General features: G+C 40.8%; 1 protein-coding gene across 6 annotated transcripts in view; it reads right to left on the reverse strand.

Moving 5' to 3' along the window:
- Positions 1-14,293, reverse strand: part of SYK (spleen associated tyrosine kinase) — a 36,747-nt gene that overhangs the window by 6,987 nt on the left and 15,467 nt on the right. For 3 of the 6 annotated variants that reach the window (XR_014539791.1, XM_083576855.1, XM_083576856.1), the window contains exons 2-9: positions 12,770-13,221; positions 11,712-11,872; positions 9,867-10,005; positions 9,310-9,391; positions 7,851-7,891; positions 6,003-6,071; positions 3,087-3,201; positions 1,746-1,917 (exon numbers count right to left, since the gene is read on the reverse strand). Coding sequence is in view for 4 of the 6 variants with exons in the window: in XM_083576855.1 (XP_083432981.1) it covers positions 1,746-1,917; positions 3,087-3,201; positions 6,003-6,071; positions 7,851-7,891; positions 9,310-9,391; positions 9,867-10,005; positions 11,712-11,872; positions 12,770-13,177 (1,187 nt within the window). In the remaining 2 variants the exon portion in view is untranslated. The remainder of the gene's footprint in view (positions 1-1,745; positions 1,918-3,086; positions 3,202-6,002; positions 6,072-7,850; positions 7,892-9,309; positions 9,392-9,866; positions 10,006-11,711; positions 11,873-12,769; positions 13,222-14,293) is intronic. The other 3 variants (XR_014539790.1, XM_083576857.1, XM_083576858.1) reach the window with 1 other exon arrangement.

Raw genomic sequence — 14,293 nt, forward strand, 5'->3', positions numbered from 1 at the left:
GCATAATTCATGCACTCCAAGTCCTTCTAAAGCTGCATAATTCATGCACTCCAAGTCCTTCTAAAGCAAAAGCTATGAAGCAAAATATACCGGCACAAATATGGTTAATTGGTTTCTTTCCCACTGATGGGGAAAAGGGAGCATTCTTGGGGGTGGATTGTTGGTGGTGGTATAAGCACTTAAAATTGATATATTCTGGTCAAAGGCACAAGTTTTTGTTGCTCAAAGAAGAAAAGGAAAGCTTTGCTGTTTGGTGCTTATGTATCAAAACAGGTCAAAGACCCAAAGTTATGAAAACATACTGTATTGTATTCAAGAAGCGTATTTAAAAGGAAATAAACACGACATGAATAGGGCAATGAGCAACACACACACGACGGAACACTGTTTGTTAGTCTGTTTCGACAAATGAATCTTTTGAGAACACATCCCAATGGAGTTAGGAGACAGCAAGGTTCTTGTGCCTTTAAAAGCAGGCAGAAATTCAGCAAGTGAAGTCTTTTTTTAGTATGGTAATACAATTATGGGGAAAGCTCCTCTAGTTCACATAAGATGCAGGTCAGACATTTTATTAATTGTGTGGGGCCTGGTTCATCCATCCACCTTACCCCCAACAAAGGATAAAATTTGTACATGATACAAAATGTATACAAATATGTGCCTTCTTTTGTCACTGAGGCAGAGAATCTATGCAAACTAACTACTGATTTTCTTTAGGGAAAACAATGCATGGGATCACACATTAAAAGCTTTCACTTTTTAAAATTACTGAGTGAAAAGGACTTTAATATACCCTTAACGTTAAAAAGGCCACCCCAAAATAAAACATTGTGGATTATAGAAAAATAAATCATAGTTATTTTATGGAACATACTCTGGTGCCAAATCATCTTCTCTAACCTGGTGATCTGCAGCAGGCAAGGCTTATGGGAGGTGTTGTCTTAAATATCCAGAGGACAACAGTTGGGGTAGGCTGTGCACATGATGAAGGAGGCATGGCAGTGCCACCCTCTTGGCACTGGAAGTGCTTCTGCTTGCTGCAACGGGGTGTAGGTGAGTTCAAGGGAGCTCTGAGATGGTGGTGTCAGTACACACACCTTCGGGATGCTAACCTGGAGCTCCCCCCTGAGCTGGCTGCCATACCCCACTCCATCCTGGACACCTGTACTACTGATACAGGTAAAGGTAAAAGGTAAAGGAACCCTGGATGGTTAAGTCCAGTCAAATGGTGACTATGGGGTTGCAGCGCTCATCTTGCTTTCAGGCCGAGGGAGCTGGCATTTGTCCACAGACAGCTTTCCGGGTCATGTGGCCACCATGACGAAACCACTTCTGGCTCAATGGGACACCGTGACGGAAACCAGAGCGCACATAACACTATTTACCTTCCCACCACAGTGGTACCTATTTATCTACTTGTACTGGCGTGCTTTTGAACTGCTAGGTTGGCAGGAGCTGGGACAGAGCAACAGGAGCTCACCCCATCATGGGGATTCGAACTGCCGACCTTCTGATCGGCAAGCCCAAGAGGCTCAGTGGTTTAGACCACAGCACCACCTGCGTCCCTCTACTGATATAAGAAGGCAGGGCAGGTCCTTCTCTCTCTCTCATGGGTTTCTATTGATTGAGGCAAAGGAAATCTGGTCCAGGGCTTAAGAACAGCGGTATCATCAAAGGAATAGGACAAATAAAATAAAATAAGTCAAGAGGGAAGGATGGTAAGATGACAGCATTTCAAAACTTACTTTTTCATTTCATAGGTGCCTTTTTTCACAGTGCCAAAATTACCAGAACCAAGTTCGTGGTCTTCCAGGACCAGCAGACTTCGGTCCAGGGTGACATTTTTAGTTTTTATCTCTTCTGGGTCTGCATATGGACTCTCGTAGACCTCTGTGTCCATGGGCAACCTCTGATCACCTGGGTGTTAAACAGCAGAACAGGTTTAACTTTTTCTGGCACACAAATGTTTCTGTGCTCCCTGCCTGTCAAATGTTAGTACTCTGCCTGCTTTCTCATCCATTTCACCTCCTATGCGGTGCAATATGCTAGCAACAATCCCTACCGCTATTTGGCAAGCCTCTTTCATTTCTGGACTTCCCTCATTGATATCCAGTTCTGCAGCAAAGACTTTTATGTCAAGTCCTCCTCCCAGACTCAATTTAGCTGCACTTCCATTGCCGACTAACTCCTACCTTATCCCACCTTCAGTTCCCATTTGTCAACTTTTCTCTCCAATCTCCCCCTGCTGTGCTGCTTAACAGGCACCTGTTTGGCTTTCATCTAAATAATGGCTTTCCTAAAATTTCACACTGGCATCATGGGGTTTTGTACTTTTCTCAACAGAAGGGGTTCTGAGAGGAGCTGGGTTTCACTCAAAATGCTGTGTACCTTTTCAAGTAGCATACTCTCTCACACAGCCTTGCTAAACATTGCTAAACTGGAATTTATTTACAGTTTAGAAGAGAAAAGAAATGCCTTTCCATGGGTACCAGCCCTCACCAGTGACAAGGGCTGTACCAAATTGAAACAGGACATTTCTCAGTTTCTCTCTGAATTACCGGGTCAATTGCATGAATTTCTAGTTGCTGTTATTTCTCTCCAGCAATATCAGCATCTGGAAGTAGCGATACTTAGAATCACCTTACAAATCTTACAATTTCAATTTGTAAACTGCTTGGAGATCCTTTTGACCAAGTCGTTTATGAATTTTCTAAGTCAGTAAGTAAGTACAGATAGCTGCAAAGATGTAGATTGGTCACAAATATACTGTATTTTTCTGTGTATAAGACTAGGTTTTTCCGCTGGGTTAAATCTGAATCCCCCCAAATAGGGGGCATCTTATACATGGGGGCGTCTTATAGACGGAAAAATACGGTACTTGTTCTAAATAGGAAAAGCGTTTCCAGGATTTTTTCTTTCTTTCAAAAAAGGGTTTCTGCATTATGAATGGTCACAATTACTCAGGGTTCTATCACTCTCCATGTTTAGTGCCTCAAATATTCTACAGAAAAGTCTGTCCAGTGCAAAATAAGAAGGAAACTTGGGGAACAACTATTATCAAAAGAGAACTGATTTCAATTGCCTACCTTGCTTTACACGTGGTGGCCCATAAGGGTTATCTGAGAAAGCGGCAGATGGTAATGATGTTGTTGATGTTCTAAAAGGTAATCCAGAATCATCATTCCGGACAGGTAAAGGTGGCTGTGGCACACAAACAGATTTTTCCATTAGTACATATTTGGGGTATTAAAGAGAGCATGATAAGAAAAATTAAGCAATGAAAGATGTAGGCAATGAAAGCATGAGTAAAGAAAGCGAGCAAAGCTTACCTAAATCTTCAGATTGTTTCTTGCATATCTGTGTCAGCAAGGTAAGAGACATGCTGCTAAAGCAGAAAAGGATTCTGGGAAGTATTTCAGAGAACTTCCTGATGAGGGAATTAACTAATGCAGGCATAGGCAAACTCGGCCCTCCAGATGTTTTGGGACTACAACCCCCATCACCCCTGACCACTGGTCCTGTTAGCTAGGGATGATGGGAGTTGTAGTCCCAAAACATTTGGAGGGCTGAGTTTGCCTATGCCTGAACTAATGGCTTTGTGTTCAAATGAGAACTCAATAGCAAATAAAGTTGGTCTTTTTCAAAAAACCTACATCTGCTTAATCTGGAGCTGCTCAGTCTTATTCTTCCAATCAGTACTATGCTTTTCATGGCTTCCCTTTGATGGCATATGCAGCATATAAACAGGTCTCCCGCAAACTCTGAATCGGTAAGCTTGAGAGTGAGCCCAGGTTGACACATTTACCAACATTTGAAATGAAAGTGGCAGACATAGGTTCATCCCACAAACCATTTCCACCCTCTCCAGATGTTTGCTATTGTGCTGAGAACTCACTCATCTATGTCTCTGGCCCTTTTCAGCGTAAGTCAACAAAAGGGCAATACTAAATGACTGAAACACACCTTACATTTTATTCTGTCTGCAACTAGTGCTGACAGCTGGAGGGCACTCAGGTCAAACAGGTGAAATTCCCAGAGTTCTGGTGTCTGGAAAAGTTCTGCCACCTGTATCTGTGTTTACCTAGTTTTCTCCCATTAAAGGTCAATGCATTCTTGAGCCAGGAATACCTGTGGGTAGATTGTGTACAGCAAGCACACTTTGCCAACCTGGTGCCCTCCAGATGTTTTGGTCCACAACTGTCATCAGCCCAGCCAGCGTGGCTGTCCTGGCTGGGGCTGATGAGAACTGTAGTCCAAAACATCTGGAAGTCACCAGGTTGCCAAAGGCTGGTGTATGGGGGAAAAATGCATTGTGGGACCCAGCGCCACATCTATGTTTAAAAGCAACATGTACACCCTGGGCCTTTCTGCTGTTAAGGTTGTTGAGCTGATCTTTTAAATATTTACTCTGTAAATTTTGATGGGATTGCAGCGGAATGAGTCCAGGGCTTGTGTCACTCAGTATAACTTGCAAAGAAACAGAGATCCGGAAAATAATTTTGGTGTTGTCTATCAGCCTTACTCTTGTTTAGATTCCTGCATCTCTACCAATCAGTAACACTATTAAAGATGCCTGGGTGAAGAAAAAATGTAGTGTTTAAGATAAGACTGATTTAAAGGGAAGTCATGTCATCAGACAAATCAACTCTATTCTCTCCGCAAAGCAAGCAATTGTATCCTAAACATTTTTACTCAGAAGTAAGTCTCTAAACACTATAGTACAAGTGCACATCTTCTGGAATAACTATAAAGAGTGCAAGCGTATATTATTTCTTGTGTATCCTGTTAATATATGGAAGTGGGAAATTGTTTCTGAGACACTGGAGCAATATATTTAAAGGGGATAAGTAGTGAGCAAAACATAGATATGAGGTTCCCAACTGACACATATGTTTCATACTTTGGTACTTGCACTTGCTAGGGAAGATGCAAACTCTTGACTTTCAACAAAAAAGAAAAACACCAAGACAGGAACTGTGGAATACCTGTGTTTCCTGTCCTCTCAATATTTTAAAATTTTATCCTAAGCCACGTCTTTTTGCCAACTAAGTAGGGCTAAACCAGTTTAAATGTTTGGAGATTTACTTTTAAATACGATGTTTGTTCATATCAGAATTCATTAGGACTAGCATGAAGGAGACAGACGTGAAAATTCACACAGAGAATTGATCTGACCCAGCGTTATGGGAAAGAAGCAGGCATGTGCCAATCTGCTCCACAAATTAGGAAGTATTTTTATTAATATTTTATTTGTAATGTAATATACAAATGGGCACCATTCATCCATTTGTCCTCAAATAAACCTTTTTCCAGGAGAATTAAGGATTAATTTCAGCTTGCAGCCACTGTGATTGGCTTTTGCATTTTCCAGCAATCATTGTGTCTAAAATGCATAGGTCTTGGATTTGGGTAGGGTGGGGTGGGAGCAGGAGAGTACATATGCTCAGTGCTAGCTTTCATGTTATTAGCTGGTACAATAGTGGCACTAGCCCCCAAACCTGGGGTGGAGAACAGAGGGGTGGAATATCTTCTCTAAAGAAGCAGGGACAGTTGTTTTCCACATTTCCCATGTTTCAGAGAGAGATAACTCACACAAAAACTAAGATTTAAAACTCACACAAAAACTAAGATTTAAAACAAAACTATAAATATTGTTTCACTGAAACATAAAGGCTGTTTTCAAAGATGTGCACACACATGTGATACTAGCTTATTTTCAACTCCATTCTACCAAACTGATCTCATTATTATTACAGTTATGAATATTATGGCACAGCATGTTGGCAACAAATAAAATGCAATCACTTCTTTTACATAGCTAAATTTGAGCCATGGGTTAATTATATTAGGCCAGAAGTAGAAGCTGAAGAAAGTTGCCAAATGTGCGCAGAGCGTTAGCAGCAAGGCATGGAGCCAAATCATTGGAAAGAGCTGTAAGTGAGCTTCATGAGGGTAAGTCCTTCCACACATTTGCAAATTTACAAAACACCATGTTTATGCACCTTTTTGCTTCCCGGCTTTGGGAAAGTGTATGACTTGATTCTGGTGAAAATTCCACCTGTTGACCAAGTCTAGAAACCGTAAAGGATATCAAAAGCATAAATAAGTGTATCAGAAAAAGTAAGAAATATTTCACACACACATTTATTTTCTTTAGTCATCTACAATAGTGGTTTCCAAACTTTCTACTGAGAATAGGACTTGGTTGCAAACTTTTGTATTTTTAGCCAGGATTCACATACAAGGACCTTCACTTTTGCGCTGTACACATCCTTTATAATATGCACTGCCAGACTGTAAACCAAATATTTCTTTTTTAAAAAAAAACCATGGAGAGACCTGGTCTGAACAAAGACATTGGATTCTTATCTCATTATATATGACAAAGCCATTTTTCACCTTCTCACCCCTTGCTTTTTCCTGTAAGACCTACTGCAGTCGTTAAGAGTCGTCAACAGGCTCATCACAGCTATCTGCCAACCACCCATTCCCACCACCCTTCTGAGTAATACCCCTCCCCACCTTCTCACTATATAGAAGGATCTGGCAACTTCTGTTTCAGTGTATCTGAAGAAGTGTGCATGCACACGAAAGCTCATACCAAGAACTAACTTAGTTGGTCTTCAAGGTGCTACTGGAAGAAAAAAAAATTTTTTGTTTTAAAAAAATGAAAAACACCTTCAAACTCTTCAGCCCAGTTCATCCATGTAAGCATGTCAGTGGTTGCTTCAAACCCAACTCAAAAGAGACTGCTCCACTTTGCAATCTGTTTGTACAATGTATTTGTCCTCCTGCATGCATCCAGGAGTTATCACCGTATCACGCTAAACTGCAACAAGTGAGGGTTTGTATTGTAAAAGATGCTAGAAGCACAGCTGTGTTTCAAGCAACCACCCATGGGTTGGGTGTAAAGGAGAGAGAAGGGGTGTGGCAATTTGAATAAGTGAACAAACTTTTAAAATGCATCTCCATTCAGTCTGAAGTCAATGCTTTGCCTCCTTCAGCCCTGAGACGAACATTGACAAGAAAAGCTTTATCATATAAGACAGAGCAGGAATTTTCAAAAGGGCTCAGTGCTTGAGACCATGAGTTTTCATTTCTCGTGTTCTGGTTCCTGTCATTCACTCTTCAAATGGCTTTTATGGCCCTCTGTAATGTCCTTGCTTCTATACTATACCAAACGTTCCCATTATTTTTCCTCCACCCAGTTCTCCTATCTTGCTTTCTCTCACTATCTACTCTAGTCCTTGTCAACACATTCAAATCCCTTGTGTAACCAAATTTTTGGAAGAACAATGATTGCAGAGCAAGCAAATACACACAGAACATCTTAATTTAAATTATTGTGATTTTATAATTGTATTTTCTCATATCCAAATTTGGACTGTTGTGGCAGAGAATACATCATACACTGTACAAAGTGAAACAAGAGTAGAAGCCAATTGGTGCCACTCCATGGATGCAAGATATAGCTCGGTCAACAGCACAGGAAAGAAGATTTATCTTGGTGGTTCTTCCCAATGCCCTTCCCTAACCTGCTCTGGAAGTTTGGAGTAATTCCCATACTTTCTACTGTGGAACACCACCAACTGGAGTCTACCCACTGCAGACTGGAATACATGATATTTTCACCCCAAAATACTTCTTATGAAGAATTAAAAGCTGGAGCAAAAAAATAATAATCCACATAATGTCTAATGCTATTGCATGTAAAACAGACAAATATATCTGAAAATTATAGCAAATGTTCATATAGTAAGAAACTCAAAAAGTGAAAATTAACCATCCTTGAACTTTATTTTATTATTAAAAACTACCATAAATGCTTTTCATCAGCACAATTTTCTTACCTTGCTGAAATTAGGCCTGTGATCCGGTGGGGTGAATACGCCTAAGATAATGAGGTACACTAATTACTATTGCTGCTTTTATCAAAATACATTTCTGGGGGGGGGGAGACAGGAGAAGAACAATCTCAAGGGAATAAATATGCAAACATCAGTGTAGCTGTGGCATAAGAAATGAAATTACTGAACTAACAAGAAATGAACACAGGAATCAGCCTTATACAGACTCAAGAGCACAGCTGTACCGAGCTCAGGGTCATCTTGCATCGATTAGCTGTGGCTCCCCAGTGTTTCAGAGAAGGGTCTCTCCCTGAACTGAACATGCTAGGGACTGAACAAGTAACCTTCTGCATGCTCTACCACTGGGCTATAGCCCTTCCCCAGAGAAGATGGCAAAATACGGGTCTTCCCTGGGGAAAGTGCCGGGACATGGAGCTTTAAAGCACAGACCAGTACCAGCATGACGCAAAAGGAATTTTGGGTGAGCCCCAAGTGACTCTGAGGTTGCAGCAACCTGATAAATATAGTCTTACTCGAAGAAAAGGCTAAGGAGTAAACCCTACACAAATTCAGAGTGGAGTTCCTAAGGCAATTGGATGGCACCTTGTATGCCTTCTTTTGGCAACTCCTGCAGCCAAACTGGTATCAAACGTATTGCTCTGCTTTCCTTTGGACTATATCAGCAAGGCTGAGAGGGCGGTCTTGTCATCTGGGAAGCCCAGGACCTCCAGACACACTGCCTAGGCTTGTGCCACCAGGAGGTCCCTTCCGTGCTACAAACACAGCAGTTTGACTTTATTCATGGCGATCGATGGATGCCAGCAACTATCCATGCTATGCTCTGCTGTTATTAAGCCCCAAGACTTGAAAGGGTGTCCCTGATGCAAGGCACAGCACTAAAAGGGAATTTAGAAGAGATTCCGAGAAAGCCCTGGCCCGCTTGCTTAACATAGGGTGTTGCTGCTTTACACATTTGCACTGCTACGGGTAATGTAAGATTGGGCAACCTATGGCTGCAAATCTGTTTGAAACTCTGGAGAGCCACTGTGGACAACAATGAGCTAGACTGACCAATGGCCTGACCTCCTTGTCCCTTATACGCAGATCAATCATTATACCAATAAATGAATGAGTATACACGGATCAATCACTGCAATCATCTGGAGAAGTCCTCCTGACAATCCCACAGTTCTTATATTTTTTCAGCTTCCGCATTTACTAATACTTTTTGTGTAGCGGCACCAGTAATTTGGGACACTGTTCCTACTGGAATCATACAGGTACCCACAATTCCAATATCCTATCAACCTGCTGAAACCATTTTTTGATTTACCAAGTGTTTTTAGAAAATTGATTGGATTCAGTTATGTATTTTACGCTCTTATAATTTTATGGATGATTTTCATGTACACCACCATGGGGACTCAAATTCTACATTTTAAAAATAAACCCAGTCACTCACCATTTTTCAAGTTAGGATTTGGAACTGGATCTGTGATGATTCTTAGAAGTCCATCTGCTTTGTAGGAATAATGTTCCACTAGCTATCATGAGAAGAAAACAAATAAGAAAGAATAGACTAGAAGGAAGGAGAAATAACAACTGCTACAGTGGCTTAGGGCCAGACATTTAGCTAATCATTTCTAGTTAATATGTAAAATCCAGCCACCTGTCCTGCTGCCCTCTGTGGGTTCTCTGGTCCTCAGGTTCAAATATTTCATTTTGTTTCCCCACTTCTGAAGCCAATAATTTTATCCCCAGGCAGCTCCACTTTCTCATTAGCCATTAGTCATTAAGTCATTAAGTTACCTAATTTTTTTCTAAGGAAGATCTAAACAGCTCATATTAACCAAAGTAAGCATTATCCTCCCATACTTTTGCCCACAATGGAAAACAGGAAAATATGTGATTTTGCATAACACATTTAATCTATAGACCCACGGCAAAGCAAAACTCCTGCTGTCTATGCTGTCAATATGCAGACATAACAGACAGCTCAGCGAGTGACACTTGACAAACCTGGCAGAGTGTATCAAATTTCTTTCCCTCTGGGATTGAGAGTTTCCCCCTCTTGTCCTTCTCTATACGATAATGTACCACCTTTCCTTCATTGAGCAGACAGAGAGCGTAGGATCCCTGATTCTCCTTTTCCCTGATTCTGCAAAGAAAATAAATAAATAAACAAAGGAACAATTTTCAAACTGCAGAGAGTCATTCTTACGTAAACAAATATGAGGCTAATTCTTCTCCACTGTTATTAGCTGTGTAAAGCTCTCATCATATTTTCTACGGTCTTCAGAACTACTTTTGTCACCCACAACTTGTCTAATAGCTGCTGGAGACAATAGTGCCATACTATCCACCCACCCCCAGACCCCAATCTAGTAGCCAAAGTACAGCTGTTTTCGCAACTGAGATTCGACAGACTGAGCAGTATCCAGAAAAACAGCCGTGTGAATTGACTGGTGCAGTTACCTAGTCCATTTAGTAAGGATAATTGGGTTCCTTAATTCTCATAATAATCCCAATTATTAAAAAATAATAATTACTTCAGAATATTACTCTGTCATAAAACAAATACCTTCCTAGCTCCTTAATATTCCTTGGGAAGTTTTAAATGTTTGATGTTTTATCGTGTTTTTAATATTCGGTTGGGAGCCGCCCAGAGTGGCGGGGTATAAATAATAAATTTATTATTATTATTATTATTAACAGGCACTAACATCTACAAGTTCTCACTTCCCTGCAAGTTACACAAAGGTCCCCCCAAGTGTGGCTTGATTTTACTTTTTTACAGAAAACATCACACCCTTAAAATTCAGGATTTCCATTTTTGTCTACTACAGCAGTCCTTCATTTTAAAAACAACTGGCTTCCAAAGCGAAGTACAGATGTAATGTGGTAGGAAGAGCAAATCTATTGGCTTATCATACTTCTTTTATGCCACAGCCTGGGGTGGTAGTGGGGAGAGAGGCAGAACAACTAATGTGATTTTGCCTAGTCCAAGCTACATGGGTGAGTCGGATTTTCCAGTTCCTGAATTACTAGAACACTGTGCACTTCTTGGCCTATCTATAAATAGGTTACGTAGCTGTTAACAGAAATAAAGGCAACCATGCATTACAAATGTTGTTATTACAGGACATAGTCAGATAAAAGAGGAGAGAAACCCCAAAATATAAAACGTGAATGAAATATGGGACAGGGATTCACTTAATTTGTTCCACCGCAAAGAAATTCAGGACCTTTAATGCCTGTCATGAGCAACAGTGTGGTAGCGACCAAACAGTATTTTCAAGAGCAGTAAATTCTGCTTTTTGAGTAGACTTAGGTAAGTTATCTCTGTCTTTATAAAATTTGGGTTTGCACACAGTCAAATCAACAATCTTACACCAAGACCATTGGGTTTGAATATACCCAACAACCGACAGGGATTAGGACTTGAGATAATAAAACAGTGGAAAGTGCTTGGAACAATTAATGTTTCCAGTATGCTGAAGAACACCACATCACCATTGCCTCTCATAGAAAAATAGTTATAAAGTTGGTTAATAACAGTTAAAGTATAATCCACTGTTAGCTTAACAATGCTGTTTTGAAAAACACTATCCCATATCCATAACAAGAAAAAAGGGGAGTCAATTCAATATTCCATAAACAAGTTACGATGTCTCGGCAAATAAGCCAATAAATGCTGCTTCCAGGAAGGCAAGGCCAGATGGAAATATAGATGAGTAAAGATAAACATACTTGGCAAACTTTGGTATTGTTAGAAATAATGACTCTACTACTTAGTCTTCCTACTGCAGTTCAGGTTGTCGGCATTAAGCCTCTAGAAATTGCAAGAAAAACATGTTTACTTACAAAAATTTCCCATTGGTCCTTGTGCCCAGAAGAACACGTTGTTCTGATTCCTCCCGAGTTATTATCCCATGGAACCAAGGCATTCTCAAATGTGCTGTTGTAGCAATCAATTTCTCTAACTGTGGTTTCTGACTAATAATCGCTTGCTCAAGGGCATGGCCCTGCACAGTAGGGGAAAACGGAGGAAAGTTGTAAGAATACAAAATAAGCAGTTCCAGAAGTTGAGCTAAGTGCTGGGCATATCCAGAGTATTTTGCCTGTGTGTGTGTGTGTGTATGTGTTTGGCAAGTAGCCATGTTTAGCCCAACAACATTTTAAGCTATATTAAGCAAAGCACTTTTTTTCTGTATATCTCATGGGTAGGCAAACTAAGGCCCGGGGGCTGGATCCAGCCCAATCGCCTTCTAAATCTGGCCCGCGGACGGTCCAGGAATCAGCGTGTTTTACATGAGTAGAATGTGCGCTTTTAAAAAAAAATGCATCTCTGGGTCATATGCCTCTATGCATCTGCATCTGTGGGGCATAGGAATTCATTCATTTTCTTTCTCCAAAAGATAGTCTCCCCCCCGCAAGGTCTGAGGGACAGTGGACTGGCTCCCTCCCTGCTGAAAAAGTTTGCTAACCCCTGGTATATCTGTTTATTAAAAAACTGTACAATTAGTAGTAGAATAGGCTACAATACTTCAAAAGGCACATTTTAGAAGGCAAAAATAAAATGTCAAATAATCCAACAGATTTCATAAAAGACTGACCCATGCAAGAAAACACAGCACCCTAAAATCTACCCTGTGCTTTTGTGACAGTAAATTTGATCGCTACATGGATTTTGAAACTGGAAAACTTAAAGTAGTCTCCACCCCAACCCCAACCCCGCCTGAATAGTGCTGGCAAGAGCGGTATTTTTCTTTAGCTGGGGAATTTTGTCATTTATGCTCACAGTGCTTGGGTGCCATTGCAAAAGTGTGAGGTTTCACTTCTTTTCTTATTCTCCTTCACACATCTCCATACTCACCAGGTGTCAAATGCAAAACAGAAAAACACAGGAGAACTAAACTTACATGCAAGTTCCACGTTCGTTTCACATAATCCCTAATTAGATTTTCCTTCAAGTCCTCAAACTGGCTTGTTTTTGGTTCCACTCCTGGTGGTCGATGACACGGTTTCTTGAGCAGGCAAACAAGACCATCAACTTCATCCGAGTGGTAGTTAATGAGTTCTATAGGACTCCTGTGGGACTTTCCTCCTGTAATGGCGTAAGAACCACTCATTTCCCTCTCAATGGTGTAATGATAAACTTTACCACCGTGAACCATGGACAAAGCAAAGCTACCCAGATAGTTGCGGCTCTGTCGCAGGAGATACAGTCCATTGCTCAGCCCGCCTTGCATCAGGTAGTCTTCAGCTTCTTCACGTGTGATGTTGCCAAAGAAAAAGGCGAGGTGACTAACAGGATTAGCACTTGCCATTTTTTCCTTTCACTTCTTAGTTCTTTATAGTGATTATTTTGTACCTGTAAGGAAAGAAGAAATTGTCCGAAGAAATGTGACCTCATATTAAAGTATATCACCTTGAGGGCCACATTTGGGATGCACATAACACAATGAGAGCCTCATATGTAGCCAAAAGGATGCAATGCTGAACTACAGGGAATCTATATTTTTGTGAATCTTTTACCCTTCATTCTGTGAATTGTGTCCATGCTGATGAAAAGCCATGGTTCTGACTATTCTGTTACAAATCTGTTTGCCCCTACTGCCATGAACTCAACTACACCAGAATCATTTCCCTATTAATAGGTGGGAGTCGATGGGGGGAAATACAGTGGTACCTCGGGTTACAGATGCTTCAGGTTCTAAACTCTGCTAACCCAGAAATAGTACCTCGTGTTAAGAACTTTGCTTCAGGATGAGAACAGAAATCGTGCTCCGGCGGTGCGGTGGCAGCGGGAGGCCTCATTAGCTAAAGTGGTACTTCAGGTTAAGAACAGTTTCAGGATAAGAACAGACCTCCAGAACGAATTAAGTTCTTAACCCGAGGTACCACTGTACAACCTTCAGATTACTTTTATTGTTTTCTTCTCTTGAGATACCCTTGGTTGTAGGTGAGATTTAATCCTGAAAACACACAAGTTAACTTGGCTAATTCAACACAGGTGGAAGTGATGCTTGGATTATATGGGTGGCATATGAAGAAGTATTCCAGTGAACTAAACATATTATCATATTGCAGATGTATGGCTGAGATGAGAGCTTGTGGCTCTTCTAAGGCCATATTCATAGTTGAGGAGATTTGAATCAGGGATTTTCTGGCTCACACGCTTACCCACTGCGACTCCCATTTCAGCAAAACTGAGACTTTTTGCCTATACCACTATATACTTACAGCTCAAACATACATGCTAGGTTTGCTACCACAAGTGCAACTGCCTTTTAAATCTTTCTAACTGCTGCTGAATTACAGGAAAGTCCATGTTTGCTTATCACACTGCAGCCCAGGTCTATGGTTAGACCAAAAAAAACATCTTATAAGCTTTGCTGCTTGTGTTATTCTCCACCCACTACTCTAGTTTTTTTTCTAGACTG

This window comes from Podarcis filfolensis (assembly GCF_964270895.1).
Source record: "Podarcis filfolensis genome assembly, chromosome: 11".
Taxonomy (NCBI): domain Eukaryota; kingdom Metazoa; phylum Chordata; class Lepidosauria; order Squamata; family Lacertidae; genus Podarcis; species Podarcis filfolensis.